Source organism: Ochlerotatus camptorhynchus, unplaced genomic scaffold, assembly GCF_037179485.1.
Source record: "Ochlerotatus camptorhynchus isolate MF236.1 unplaced genomic scaffold, CSIRO-AGI_Acam_v1.1 ptg000539l, whole genome shotgun sequence".
In the NCBI taxonomy this organism is placed as follows: domain Eukaryota; kingdom Metazoa; phylum Arthropoda; class Insecta; order Diptera; family Culicidae; genus Ochlerotatus; species Ochlerotatus camptorhynchus.
Window position 1 is genome coordinate 205,678 of NW_027041022.1, and position 14,323 is coordinate 220,000.

The 14,323-nt window shown below is 47.4% G+C and overlaps 2 protein-coding genes across 4 annotated transcripts in view; one reads left to right on the forward strand and one right to left on the reverse strand.

The window, feature by feature from the left end:
• The window catches only part of LOC135713133 (potassium voltage-gated channel protein Shaw-like), a 221,958-nt gene that overhangs the window by 161,966 nt on the left and 45,669 nt on the right, over window positions 1–14,323 (reverse strand). The window lies entirely within an intron of this gene.
• Window positions 9,254–14,323, forward strand: part of LOC135713148 (uncharacterized) — a 27,540-nt gene continuing 22,470 nt past the window's right edge. Inside the window, exon 1 of the mRNA XM_065236263.1 lies at window positions 9,254–9,704. Coding sequence (XP_065092335.1) covers window positions 9,254–9,704 — 451 coding nt within the window. The remainder of the gene's footprint in view (window positions 9,705–14,323) is intronic.

A 14,323-nucleotide genomic window follows, 5' to 3' on the forward strand; every position in this document is an offset into this window, starting at 1 on the left:
CTGTCATGTTCGGTTCCGCCTACTAACATGTACTTTGTTTTTGACGCACTCACCACCAGTCCGACCTTTGCTGCTTCGTGTTTTAGGCGGGTGTATAGTTCTGCCACCGTTCCAAATGTTCTTGCAATAATGTCCATGTCGTCCGCAAAGCACACAAATTGTTGGCTGTTGAGCCCGGCTCGTCGCATTACACCTTCTAGAGCGATGTCGAAGAGTAGGCATAAGAGTCCGTTACCTTGTCGCAGTCCCCGGCGAGATTCGAATGAACTGGATAGTTCATCCGAAACTCTTATGCAATTTTGCACACCGTCCATCGTTGCTTTGTTCAGTTCATGATTTTCCAATGCTCTGTGCGGTCGATACTGTCGTATGCCGCCTTAAAGTCGATGAACAAATGATGCGTTGGGACCTAGTATTCACGGCATTTCTGGAGGATTTGCCGTAAGGTGAAGATCTGGTCCGTTGTCGATCGGCCGTCGATGAAGCCGGCTTGATAACTTCCCACGAACTCGGTCATTTTAGGTAATAGACGACGGAAGATGATCTGGGATAGAACTTTTTAGGCGGCATTCAAAATGGTGGTCGCCTTTCTTGTGAATGGAGCATATAACCCCCTCCTTCCACTCCTCCGGTAGCTGTTCTGTTTCCCAGATCCTGACTATCATCCGGTGCAGGCAGGTGGCCAACTTTTCTGGGCCCATCTTGATGAGTTCGGCTGCGATACCATTCTTACCAGCAGCTTTATTGTTTTTGAGCCGCTGAATGGCATCCTTAACTTCCCTCAGCGTGGGAGTTGGGTCAGTTCCGTCCTCTGTTGCACGGACGTAGTCGTTTCCTCCATTGCGCTGGTCTCCCCCTCGCCATTCAGGTGCTCATCGAAGTGCTGATTCCACCTTTCAATCATTTCACGTCCGTTCGTCAAGAGGCTCCCGTCCTTATCCTTGCACATTTCTGCTCGCGGCACGAAGCCGTTGCGGGATGCGTTGAGCTTCTGGTAGAACTTCCGTGTTTCTTGGGAACGGCACAGCAGTTCCATTTCCTCACACTCCGCTTCTTCCAGGCGGCGTTTTTTCTCCCGAAAGATGCGGGTCCGCTTCTGTTTATACCGTTCCAGGTTCTGTCGGGTTCCATGCTGCAGCATTACCGCCCGCGCTGCGTTCTTCTCCTCCACAATCGCTCTGCACTCCTCGTCGAACCATTCATTCCGTCGACTTCTTTCCACGTATCCGATGGAGCTCTCGACTGCGTCGGTGATGACTGCTTTCACTGTACTCCAGCAGTTCTCTAGAGATGCCTCGAGATTCTGCGCGTATGCTAAGGCGACATCCGGTTGCTTCAGTCGCTCTAGGTTGTACCGTGGCGGGCGTCGGTACCGTACATTGTTGATGACGGAAAGTTTTGGGCGCAGTTTGACCATCACCAGGTAGTGGTCAGAGTCGATGTTAGCACCACGATAGGTCCTGACGTCGATAATGTCGAAGAAGTGCCGTCTATCAATCAGAACGTGGTCGATTTGCGATTCCGTCTGCTGTGGTGATCTCCAGGTGTAACGATAGGGGAGGCTGTGTTGGAAGAAGGTGCTACGTATGGCCATGTTCTTGGAGGTGGCGAAATCGATGAGTCGTAGGCCGTTCCCGTTCGTCAGCTGGTGGGCGCTGAACTTTCCAATCGTCGGTCTGAATTCCTCCTCCTGGCCTACCTGAGCGTTCAGGTCTCCTATGATGATCTTGACGTCGTGGCTTGGGCAGTAATCGTACTCGCAGTCGAGCTGCATGTAAAATGCGTCCTTGTCATCATCAGTGCTTCCGGAGTGAGGGCTGTGCACGTTGATTATGCTAAAGTTGAAGAATCGGCCCTTGATCCTCAACATGCACATTCTTTCGTCGATCGGCCACCAACCGATCACGCGCTTCTGCAGCGCTACGATGCCGAATGGACGGTCCCTCAGTAGATTGGCGAGTATTCGGATGCTCCCGATGAAATTGAGAGATCGACAGTTCCACGTGCCGAGTTTCCAATCGCAAGTCCTATTTCGTCGCTGGGGTCGTTGCCGTTGGTCTCGGTTCGTATTCCTCTGTTGCTGATTTTCCGTTGCAATGTTTTTTTACGGCTGGCTCGCAGGGCCTGACACCAACCCCCCAGGGTGCACAGTTGTGCTTAGAGTCCTTCACTGGCACTCGGACGTAGATCAGCCGCCCCTAACATGGGGAACAGACGCTGTTGTGAGCCGCTCCTCCTGACGCTCAGACTTGCGAAGCAAACCCCCCCCCCCTTCCCTGTCAGCCTATGACCAAAGTTCCCACCGGGGTTGGTTATCCGATCTTCCCTTAGGTTGCTCACAGTTCCCGGCCGGTACCACGGTGAGGTAGGGATAGGAGTTGCTGGGAAGAGGCTAGTGATCTCAATGGGATCTGTATTGCGCATTACCCAGCATTAACCGACCGATGTTGAACAGTGGTTTAGCACTATAATAATTTAGGTAAACAAAGCTTATAACGGATTTACAGTTATTTCAAGGTGTAAAATAATAGTTTTTCACGTTAAGGATAAGGTCATGCAAAAGATTTACAATTTCCAACACATTTTCATCAATTCTTGTCGGATTATCCTGAAGTTTTGCATTTCAGGATTAAATTTATTTGAGAATCTTAAGAAAAAGAATTCGAAATAATATTTCATGAAATTTAAATTCAACTACAACCGGTTTCGCCCCACTGTGCGTTGTAGTTTGAACACCGGATCGAAGAATGATTGGCATGGTGTGCGGATAACGTGTACTGCCAAGTATGTCTATACGATCCCAATCAAGAAAGTATTAGTGCTGTTCGGAAAAAGTGGAAATTGGCCAATTTTGCGGTGAATGCGATAGCCAATTAGGACCACGACATCACAATTCACTCTTCAGGAAATTGTCGACTGACATGCCAAGTTGGCAGGGTTTTCAATTCTAGGGACATGCTTCCACTGACAACCATGTGTGTACTGCTGGATTTCCGAAACTCTGTTGGCCACAGATCGGCTAACGTTTGGAGGCGATCGTAGCCATTGTAGTGTAACTGCGGAGTCCGACCAGAAGTAGGATGCAGAAGCGTTGACGTCAATGGCCTTATTGATGCGAGCGTGTAGATGTGCTGCTATCACAGCTGCACACAGTTCCAACCGGGTAATCGTGATTCGGGATTTCAGGATTTCGACGCCAGGAGTTGGATCCTCACTCGTCTTTGACAGCCTTCACATTGGGCGTACGTGCATGCACCGTAAGCGGTCTGGGATGCATCTGCGAAGGTGTGCAGTAGGAGTACGAAATCAGGAAGGAAAGCATATCTGCCAACACGGTCCTCAGAGATCTTCGACAGTTCTTGCTGATACGTTCCCCATTTTGACTTGAAGGGTTCTGGTACAGGGTCATCCCAATCGAAGAACAGCAGCCATAGTTCCTCGATGATGATCTTCGCTCGAACGACTACCGGTGCAATGAGTCCAAGAGGGTCGAAAAGTTTGGCGGTATCGAAGAGGATGGACCGCTTTGCTGGAGGCTCATCGCTGATTTGAATCTGGGAATCAAAACGCTTCAGGTTCCCAGATAATTCCCTGCGCCTTGATGAATTCATCAGGGTTGAAGTGAAGTGCGGATTGCGTTCCAACCTGTTCGTCGTTGAGACCTTGAAGCACCTCAAGCCAAGTCCATTTCCGCAGTTTAAATCCACCTTTTTCAGCAGTTCGTCGAGCTCTGTACGCAGACGGATCGCTTCTTCGACAGATTGAGCACCACCGATGAAGTCGGTGTTATTAATGATTTTCTGGAGAAAGGATAGTAATTTTTTTGCATTTTTCATTTAAAATCATTATCTATTTACAATGTCATAGAAAAGCGCTCAATAGGTTAAGTGAACAAGTATTTGACACGAGAGGTTCCCTTAACAGTCCAATCTTATTTTTTTTAAAGTTGTTACCAAACATATTTATATGTATGGTTTTCAGCATATATGTCAGTCATACGTCTACACGAATAAATCTGTAAAAATTGCATTCAAATTTACGTTAGACTCTAGAGCCAAAAACTGAAGCGGTAGTGTCTTAACTGACTCACTTAAGATAAATAGCACATATCTGAAAGTTATACTGATTATGGTACTCATAATATCAGAATGTAGGTCAAATTCGTTCAAGAGTCCAGGTGATCAAAACAAAATTATTATGTTTGCCACCCATTTGTTTAATTCAGAACTCTTAAGTTGGAAAAATGGCAAACAAAAATATATAGATTAGGAAAAATTGAGGTTTTGCGCAAAAGCTTTAAAGTTATCTAAGATATTTCAACAAATTACAATCGGAAATAAATGATTTTTAAAAATACTACAAAATCGTTGTTATTAGATGATCTATTTACGCATACACATTTTGCAAACTAAAAGTTATGATAAACCTAGTTGATGGCGAACATGAACTGATTTTATTTTTTTAACTTGACATACCAATTTTTCGTGATAAGCATGAATCATGAAATAATTTGATCTATACACGGATATTTATGAGTACCTTAATATCAGAAGATCTTTTAAAATACCTTTTTTTTCAATATTTACTTGTTTACTTAAAAAAAAAAGCAAGTATGAAGAAAGATAGAAGGATTAGTAAATTACATTTAACACTACCTTAATTGCTTTTCCTTGACAGATATGAGCATTTCGTCTACAATGTGCAGACTTTTTCAGTGTTTTGCACTAATACTCTACTAAACGCCAACATTCATCAGGATCTACTACATAAATGTTTATTTTTAGGAAGAATACCGTCTTGACCTATCTCCTTCAACAACTGACAAATCAGCCTGACCTAACGCGAGAATGATTCACGCTCACAAAACTCCCCCAACACAGCACCTATGTGTATTCACATGTGTAACGTTTGAGACAGGAACAAACAACCGAATTAAACCATGCCGTAATTAATTATTTATGTTTAAATTAATTCGCCTACCGAGTTGAGCCGGTGGAGATTGAAATTTATCTGGCTTGTATGATCTAATTTTCCCACCTCTCCGTAGCGATTCGTTTGTTTTGGCATCGAAAGATCAATCGGATTTGGATTACGGTTGGCAAATTTCGATGAATTTAATTCCAATTTTGAATTTTATCACTTGTAGCGCTCAAGCGGCCTACGATGATTTGGGGGAGTCGTTCCCAACTATGGAGGTGGGAGGCGTGAATATCACATACGGACAATTTCCAGTGGCATACGGAGGAATCGATTTCCAATCTTTGGCACTGGATCAATTCCGTTTACCATGAATGGAACTGTGCTCTGTTTGCTTGGTGCAGTGGAAGCAGATTATCATTAAAGTGCTAAATCCGTTTTGCTTGCTTGCTATGAAGGTGCGCGGTTGTGCTGCGGGTTTGGAATCTGGTTCTGCGGTTGAACGATTGGAATCAATTCCCGGATTGTTTGCATGGAAATTAAGATTGTGGATTCAGGTGTGGCTCAGTTGCATAGCATTATTGTTTTCCCTTTGTGGTGGCACCATTCGGCCAATTTCACACGGGTCGTGTTCACCGCCAGTCTAGACCGGTTGTGGTACAATTTACAAATCGATAGAATTCATCACCAATTCATGTGATTGCAGAACATTTACTTCACGTTTTGCTGTGATGTAGCTACCTGGTGCTCTGCAGTTTCCATTGTAAATTGATCCCCGACCGAGGGAACTGTGTTGAGCTCGAAGCGATCAGAACGATTGGTAATTTTAGCGCTTTCTGTACATGGCCCATTATCGAATATACAGTGCATACATTGTGTGTGTGTGGATGGGAGGGGAAATCAATACTGCGATGCCCATTTTAACTGCAATCATGCAGTTTGTCCATTTCTACATGAAGGGCTCTGTGTCAGAGCTTGGTCATTTGGACTTGTACTGTTCGATTACTGGGATTGAATTTGAAAATAACTATTTATAATTTGGATCGATTTAAATGCTTTCTGGAATTCATTCAGTTTGTCGACATTATACCAAATTTGATTATTATGAATCAATTCATGGCGAACATAACGAAAGGACTTATGCACGAAATGTTAACAAGCCCTTTTAGAGTCGATATGCACGCGCATTAAGACTCATCCATGCATGATCTGGTAGAGATTGTTTCTACTATCTCTTTTTGTGTTTCCTTAGGCTGGTTCGCCTCTAGTTTGTTCTATCAAATGGTGAAGTTAGTTTTCTTGGGTTTGTTGTTTATCTTTTCATTTTACACATAAGACTCTTTGCTATTGAATTGCTATTTTGTTATATTTCCGTTAGGGTACACCGGGGCAAGTTAAAACGGATGCCGTAACTGTATACGGAATCACTGTGATTATTTTTAACAGTACACTTTAAACTTAAATGCATCCTATGACTGTCAAATCAGGTAGTTACAAATAGCGTAGCGTGCTCCTCAGCATTATTTATTTTAATTTTATATGAAATTCACAACATACATTGTATAAGCATTGCTTCACTCTTTTCAAAAAGTTGAATTTTCTGTATTTTACTAATTTCTATACACAAGGGAAGCATTTGGAGGCTAGTTGGAGTGATGATATAGAAAAAAAAACCGGTTACAAATGAAGTTACAAAAATATCCTTAACATTTCAAGCATTTCAACTTGCCCCACATTTTTATACCTTGTGGGGCAAATCAAAATGAATACAATGGGCCAAGTTGAAACGGCGGATATCCCATTCTCAGTACAAGAAATCACTTCGATATGTTGAAAGATAGCGAAGAAACAGCGATGGGTGCCTTTAAATAAGTTCAGTTTTTACCATAAAAATGGAAAGTCGAGCTATCTTGAGAAAAGAAAATCAATTTTTCATCATCAAACTAAATCAGCCGGTTAATTTAGCTGTTTGAAAGCACATTAGGCTTGTTGTTGCCAGACAGACAGACAGACAGACAGACAGACAGACAGACAGACAGACAGACAGACAGACAGACAGACAGACAGACAGACAGACAGACAGACAGACAGACAGACAGACAGACAGACAGACAGACAGACAGACAGACAGACAGACAGACAGACAGACAGACAGACAGACAGACAGACAGACAGACAGACAGACAGACAGACAGACAGACAGACAGACAGACAGACAGACAGACAGACAGACAGACAGACAGACAGACAGACAGACAGACAGACAGACAGACAGACAGACAGACAGACAGACAGACAGACAGACAGACAGACAGACAGACAGACAGACAGACAGACAGACAGACAGACAGACAGACAGACAGACAGACAGACAGACAGACAGACAGACAGACAGACAGACAGACAGACAGACAGACAGACAGACAGACAGACAGACAGACAGACAGACAGACAGACAGACAGACAGACAGACAGACAGACAGACAGACAGACAGACAGACAGACAGACAGACAGACAGACAGACAGACAGACAGACAGACAGACAGACAGACAGACAGACAGACAGACAGACAGACAGACAGACAGACAGACAGACAGACAGACAGACAGACAGACAGACAGACAGACAGACAGACAGACAGACAGACAGACAGACAGACAGACAGACAGACAGACAGACAGACAGACAGACAGACAGACAGACAGACAGACAGACAGACAGACAGACAGACAGACAGACAGACAGACAGACAGACAGACAGACAGACAGACAGACAGACAGACAGACAGACAGACAGACAGACAGACAGACAGACAGACAGACAGACAGACAGACAGACAGACAGACAGACAGACAGACAGACAGACAGACAGACAGACAGACAGACAGACAGACAGACAGACAGACAGACAGACAGACAGACAGACAGACAGACAGACAGACAGACAGACAGACAGACAGACAGACAGACAGACAGACAGACAGACAGACAGACAGACAGACAGACAGACAGACAGACAGACAGACAGACAGACAGACAGACAGACAGACAGACAGACAGACAGACAGACAGACAGACAGACAGACAGACAGACAGACAGACAGACAGACAGACAGACAGACAGACAGACAGACAGACAGACAGACAGACAGACAGACAGACAGACAGACAGACAGACAGACAGACAGACAGACAGACAGACAGACAGACAGACAGACAGACAGACAGACAGACAGACAGACAGACAGACAGACAGACAGACAGACAGACAGACAGACAGACAGACAGACAGACAGACAGACAGACAGACAGACAGACAGACAGACAGACAGACAGACAGACAGACAGACAGACAGACAGACAGACAGACAGACAGACAGACAGACAGACAGACAGACAGACAGACAGACAGACAGACAGACAGACAGACAGACAGACAGACAGACAGACAGACAGACAGACAGACAGACAGACAGACAGACAGACAGACAGACAGACAGACAGACAGACAGACAGACAGACAGACAGACAGACAGACAGACAGACAGACAGACAGACAGACAGACAGACAGACAGACAGACAGACAGACAGACAGACAGACAGACAGACAGACAGACAGACAGACAGACAGACAGACAGACAGACAGACAGACAGACAGACAGACAGACAGACAGACAGACAGACAGACAGACAGACAGACAGACAGACAGACAGACAGACAGACAGACAGACAGACAGACAGACAGACAGACAGACAGACAGACAGACAGACAGACAGACAGACAGACAGACAGACAGACAGACAGACAGACAGACAGACAGACAGACAGACAGACAGACAGACAGACAGACAGACAGACAGACAGACAGACAGACAGACAGACAGACAGACAGACAGACAGACAGACAGACAGACAGACAGACAGACAGACAGACAGACAGACAGACAGACAGACAGACAGACAGACAGAACCGAGAAGGCGTCCAAACAGAAGCGGAGAGGAGATCGATATTGCGCCGTGATAACGATCAACGTCAAGAATGCGTTCAACAGCGCCAGCTGGGAGGCCATCGCCGAAGCACTGCAAAGACTGAGAGTCCCTGATTACCTGTGCAGGATCCTGAGGAGTTATTTCCAGAACCGGGTTCTGGTCTACGAAATAGACATCGGACAGAGATCGATTAGAATCACAGTGGGAGCTCCACAAGACTCCATCCTTGGTCCAACGCTCTGGAACGGGATATACAACGGCGTGCTAACGCTGAAGCTGTCCAAAGGAGTTGAGATCGTTGGCTTTGCGGACGACGTCGTCTTGACGGTAGCAGGCAAGATGCTGGAAGAGGTGGAAGTGTTATCAACCGAAGCGATCGACATGATTGGTAACTGGATGCAAGGAGCGAAGCTGCAGATAGCCCACCACAAAACGGAAGTGTTATTGGTCAGTAACTGTAAAGCGGTACAGCGGGAAGAAATCACCGCCGGGGTGCACGCCATAGCCTCGAAGCGTGTGTTAAAATACCTGGTAGTGATGATCGATGACCGGCTACACTTCAACAGCCACGTCGAATATGCCTGTGAGAAGGCTTCGAAGGTCATCAACGCGATAGCTAGAATCATGCCAAACAACGCTGGTCAAAGCAATAGCAAGAGGCGTCTTCTGGTCAGTGTGTCGTCATCGATACTGAGGTATGGAGGTCCAGCCTGGGTTGCAGCACGGGGAACGAAGCAGTACCAAAGGAAACTGAGCAGTACGTTCCGGCTCATGGCCATGCGAGTCATGAGTGCGTACAGAACCATCTCGTCGGAAGCAGTATGCGTTATCACCGGAATGATCCCTATCGGCATCACCCTGGCGGAAGACAGCGAGTGCTACAGGCGGAGAGAAGCCGGAACATACGGAAAGTTGTAAGAGTGGAGTCATTGGCTAAGTGGCAACAGGAGTGAAACACGACGGAGAATGGTAGATGGACACATAGACTAATACCGATTCTTTCGATCTGGGTGAACAGAAAACACGGAGAAGTCAACTTCCACCTAACGCAGTTCCTGTCTGGCCACGGCTGCTGCAGGAAATACCTGCATCGGTTCGGACACGCAGCATCACCCTTCTGTCCGGAGTGTGACAACGTCGATGGAACGCCGGAGCATGTGGTCTTCGAATGTCCAAGGTTCGAGGCGGTGCGAAGGGAGATGCCCGTCCTTAACGTGGAGAATGTCGTCGTTGAAATGTGTCGAGAGGAGGGCACTTGGAATGCCATCAACAGGGCAGTCACGCAGATTATGTCGGAGCTGCAGCGTAAATGGAGAGAACAGCAGCGATCTAGCAACGGCAGCTAGCGCTGAAAGTATGACAAGTGCATGAGCACAGCCACCCCCCGCTTCACAGTGGTCCCGGGGGGATACAGGCAGAGGAGAGAGTAAGGAATGGGTTTCAGTGGAGCTGCACTAGGCAGCTAGTGGATACCACACCGTGCCAATTTCACTACAGGCCAGGCTTCTTGAAGTTTTCCTAAACCTCACTATGAAAAAATAAAAAACACACACACGCACACACACACACACAACACACACACAAACACACACACACACACACACACACACACACACACACACACACACACACACACACACACACACACACACACACACACACACACACACACACACACACACACACACACACACACACACTTTCACACACACACACACACACACACACACACACACACACACACACACACACACACACACACACACACACACACACACACACACACACACACACACACACACAGCCACACACAGACACACACACACACACACACACACACACACACACACACACACACACACACAGACACACACACACACACACACACACACAGACACACACAGACACACACACACACACACACACACACACACACACACACACACACACACACACACACACACACACACACACACACACACACACACACACACACACACACACACACACACACACACACACACACACACACACACACACACACACACACACACACACACACACACACACACACACACACACACACACACACACACACACACACACACACACACTAGAAAAAGAAAAAACCAAAAAAAATATGAAGAACGACGGCAATACGCCAGACAGTGAAAACGGAGGAGCAAACGTGTTCGCAAGGAGTGGGATATTGCAGAGATCACCAGTGTCGAACCTGGGGGTCACTGCGAGTTCCAGCAGCAGCAGTAAGTTTCAAGAAGAGCAGCCAGGCGTTGGGCTAAGCCAGATATTCACACCAATATCCAGTAGTAGCAAATCCCAAGAACTGCAGCTCGGGAGATCCAAAATGACGGAGGTCAGGAGGAAGATCGATGATCTCTATGTGTTCGTGAAGGATAAAAACAACGTACACAAAGAGATCAAGCAACTTGTGACCGGTATCAAATCCGGCATAACAGTGGCAGATCGGGAATGTCAAGAGTGGAGAAAAAGGGCCGAAAATGCCGAAAAGGCTCTGCTGGAGGCCAAGGAGAACATAAGACTGGCTCAAGCACATGAGACTCCGAAGGGACCCACAAATCCACGTCCTGAAAAGAGAGATAGGGACACGCCAGGAGATGAGGAGGAGCCCAAAAAACGCAGGGACGACGAGGAAGGCATCAAGGAGATGGGAGAAAATGGTGCGTGGCGTAAAGTCGAGAACCAGAAGGAGAGGAAGAAAAAACAGAAGGAAGATGGAGTGAGGAAGAAGGAAGAGGAAGCGAGGAGGAAGGAAGAAGCAGCGAGGAAGAAGGAATAGAAGAAGAAGGAAGACAGGAAGAATAAGGAGAAGCCTAGGCCTCGTAGGGAGAGAAGCAAGGGTGACGCTCTGGTTGTTGAGGCGAAGGACAAAACGTCCTACGCAGCACTCCTCCGGAAAGTGAGAGAGGATCCGGAGTTGAAACAACTAGGCGAGAATGTGGTGAAAACCAGGCGAACCCAGAAAGGCGAGATGCTATTCGAGCTGAAAAGGGACCCTACGGTTAAGAGCTCAGCTTTTAAGGAGCTCGTCGAAAAATCTCTTGGCGAGACGGCGAACGTAAGAGCCTTATCCCAGGAGTCAGTGGTCGAGTGCAGGGATCTGGACGAGATCACAACAGAAGACGAGTTGAAAAGTGCGCTGAAGGTGCAATGCAACCTGGGAGACGTACCGATGGCAATTCGGTTGAGAAAGGCGTATGGTGGCACGCAGACGGCGTCGATACGACTTTCTTCGGACGCAGCTAACGAGCTGCTGAAGACTGGCCGAATCAAGGTTGGGTGGTCAGTGTGCCCGTTGAAAGCTATTCCTCGGGTATCTAAGAAAATGGAGAGATGCTACAAATGCATGGGCTTCGGTCACCAGGCGAGACACTGCAAAGGCCCTGACAGATCTGATCTGTGCAGGAAATGCGGAGAGAAGGGGCACGTTGCAAAAGACTGTACAAAGCAACCGAGGTGCATGCTCTGCAAAAAGGAGGACGGAAATGGCCATGTGACGGGAAGTTTCAGGTGCCCTGAGTTCAAGAAGGCGATGGTGGGCCAGCAATAATGAAGGTAACCCAAATAAATCTCAATCATTGTAACACAGCACAGCAACTGTTGTGGCAGTCAACAACGGAAACAAAGTGCGACGTTGCAATCATTGCAGAGCCATATCGAGTCCCTCTGGATAATGGTAACTGGGTGGCGGATAGAGCAGGAATGGCGGCCATACAAGTCATGGGCAGGTATCCCATACAACAAGTGGTGGCAAGCTCATATGAAGGTTTCGTGATCGCCAAAATCAATGTTATCTTTGTATGTAGTTGCTACGCACCCCCGAGATGGACAATTGAGCAGTTCCACCAGATGCTAGATGGGCTCACCGAAGAGCTCATTGGACGGAGACCAGTCGTCATCGCAGGAGACTTCAATGCTTGGGCAGTGGATTGGGGGAGCAGATGTACCAACGCAAGAGGGTATAGCCTGCTGGAAGCTCTGGCAAAGTTGAACGTCAGTCTGGCCAACGAAGGAACCATCAGCACCTTCCGCAAAGATGGTAGGGAATCCATTATCGACGTTACTTTCTGCAGTACGTCGCTAATGGCAAATATGAACTGGACAGTGTGCGAGGAGTACACCCATAGTGACCATCAGGCGATCCGGTACAGTATCGGCGAACGAACACCGGTGGAAATGCGGAGGACGAAAGTAAGCGAGCGGAAGTGGAAGACGAAGGCATTCAATAAGGATCTCTTCATCGAAGCTCTAAGGGTAGACAACAGCGTCCCGGGCCTAAGCGCGAATGAGTTGACCGAATTATTAGCAAGGGCATGTGACACAACTATGCCGAGAAAACTGGAGCCAACGAACAGGCGGCGTCCAGCCTACTGGTGGAACGAGGAAATTAGCACCCTCCGTGCTACTTGTCTTCTAGCCAGAAGGCGTGCTCAGAGAGCAAGAACAGAAGCAGACAGAGAGGAGCGCAGGGTGGTGTTCCGAGAGGCCAGGGCTGCACTGAAACGAAAGATAAAGCTGAGCAAGTCAAATAGTTTCAAGGAGTTGTGCCGCGATGCCGATGCCAACCCCTGGGGCAACGCATACCGAGTTGCGATGGCGAAGATCAGAGGCCCAACGATGCCGGTTGAAATGTGTCACAACAAGCTGAAAGTCATCGTGGAGGGACATTTCCCACAGCATGACCCAACGAACTGGCCACCTACACCATATGGCGAGGTAGATGAAGACAACGTTGAACAAGTCTCCAACGAGGAACTCATAGCAGCAGCGAAAGGGTTGAAAGCGAATAAAGCTCCCGGCTCGGATGGAATTTCCAACGTGGCGTTGAAGGCGGCGATCCAGACGTTCCCGGACATGTTCAGGATGGTGCTGCAGAAATGTCTGGACGATGGTCAGTTCCCTGATAGGTGGAAGGTACAAAAGCTTGTGCTGTTGCCGAAGCCCGGAAAACCGCCGGGGGATCCTGCATCGTATAGGCCAATATGCTTGCTGGATACTGTAGGAAAGCTCTTAGAGAGGATCATCCTCAACAGGCTGACGAAATGCACGGAGAGTGAACACGGATTGTCGGAGAGACAGTTTGGATTCCGGAAAGGGAGATCGACGGTGGATGCAATTCGGACAGTGATTGACAGAGCCGAGAAAGCTTCCAAACAGAAGCGGAGAGGAAATCGATACTGCGCCGTGATTACGATCGATGTCAAGAATGCATTCAATAGCGCCAGCTGGGAGGCCATCGCCAAGGCGCTCCATAGAATGAGGGTTCCAGGCTACCTCTGCAGGATTCTAAGTAGTTATTTCCAGAACCGGGTCCTTGTCTACGTGACAGACACGGGGCAGAAATCGCTTAGAATCACGGCGGGGGTTCCC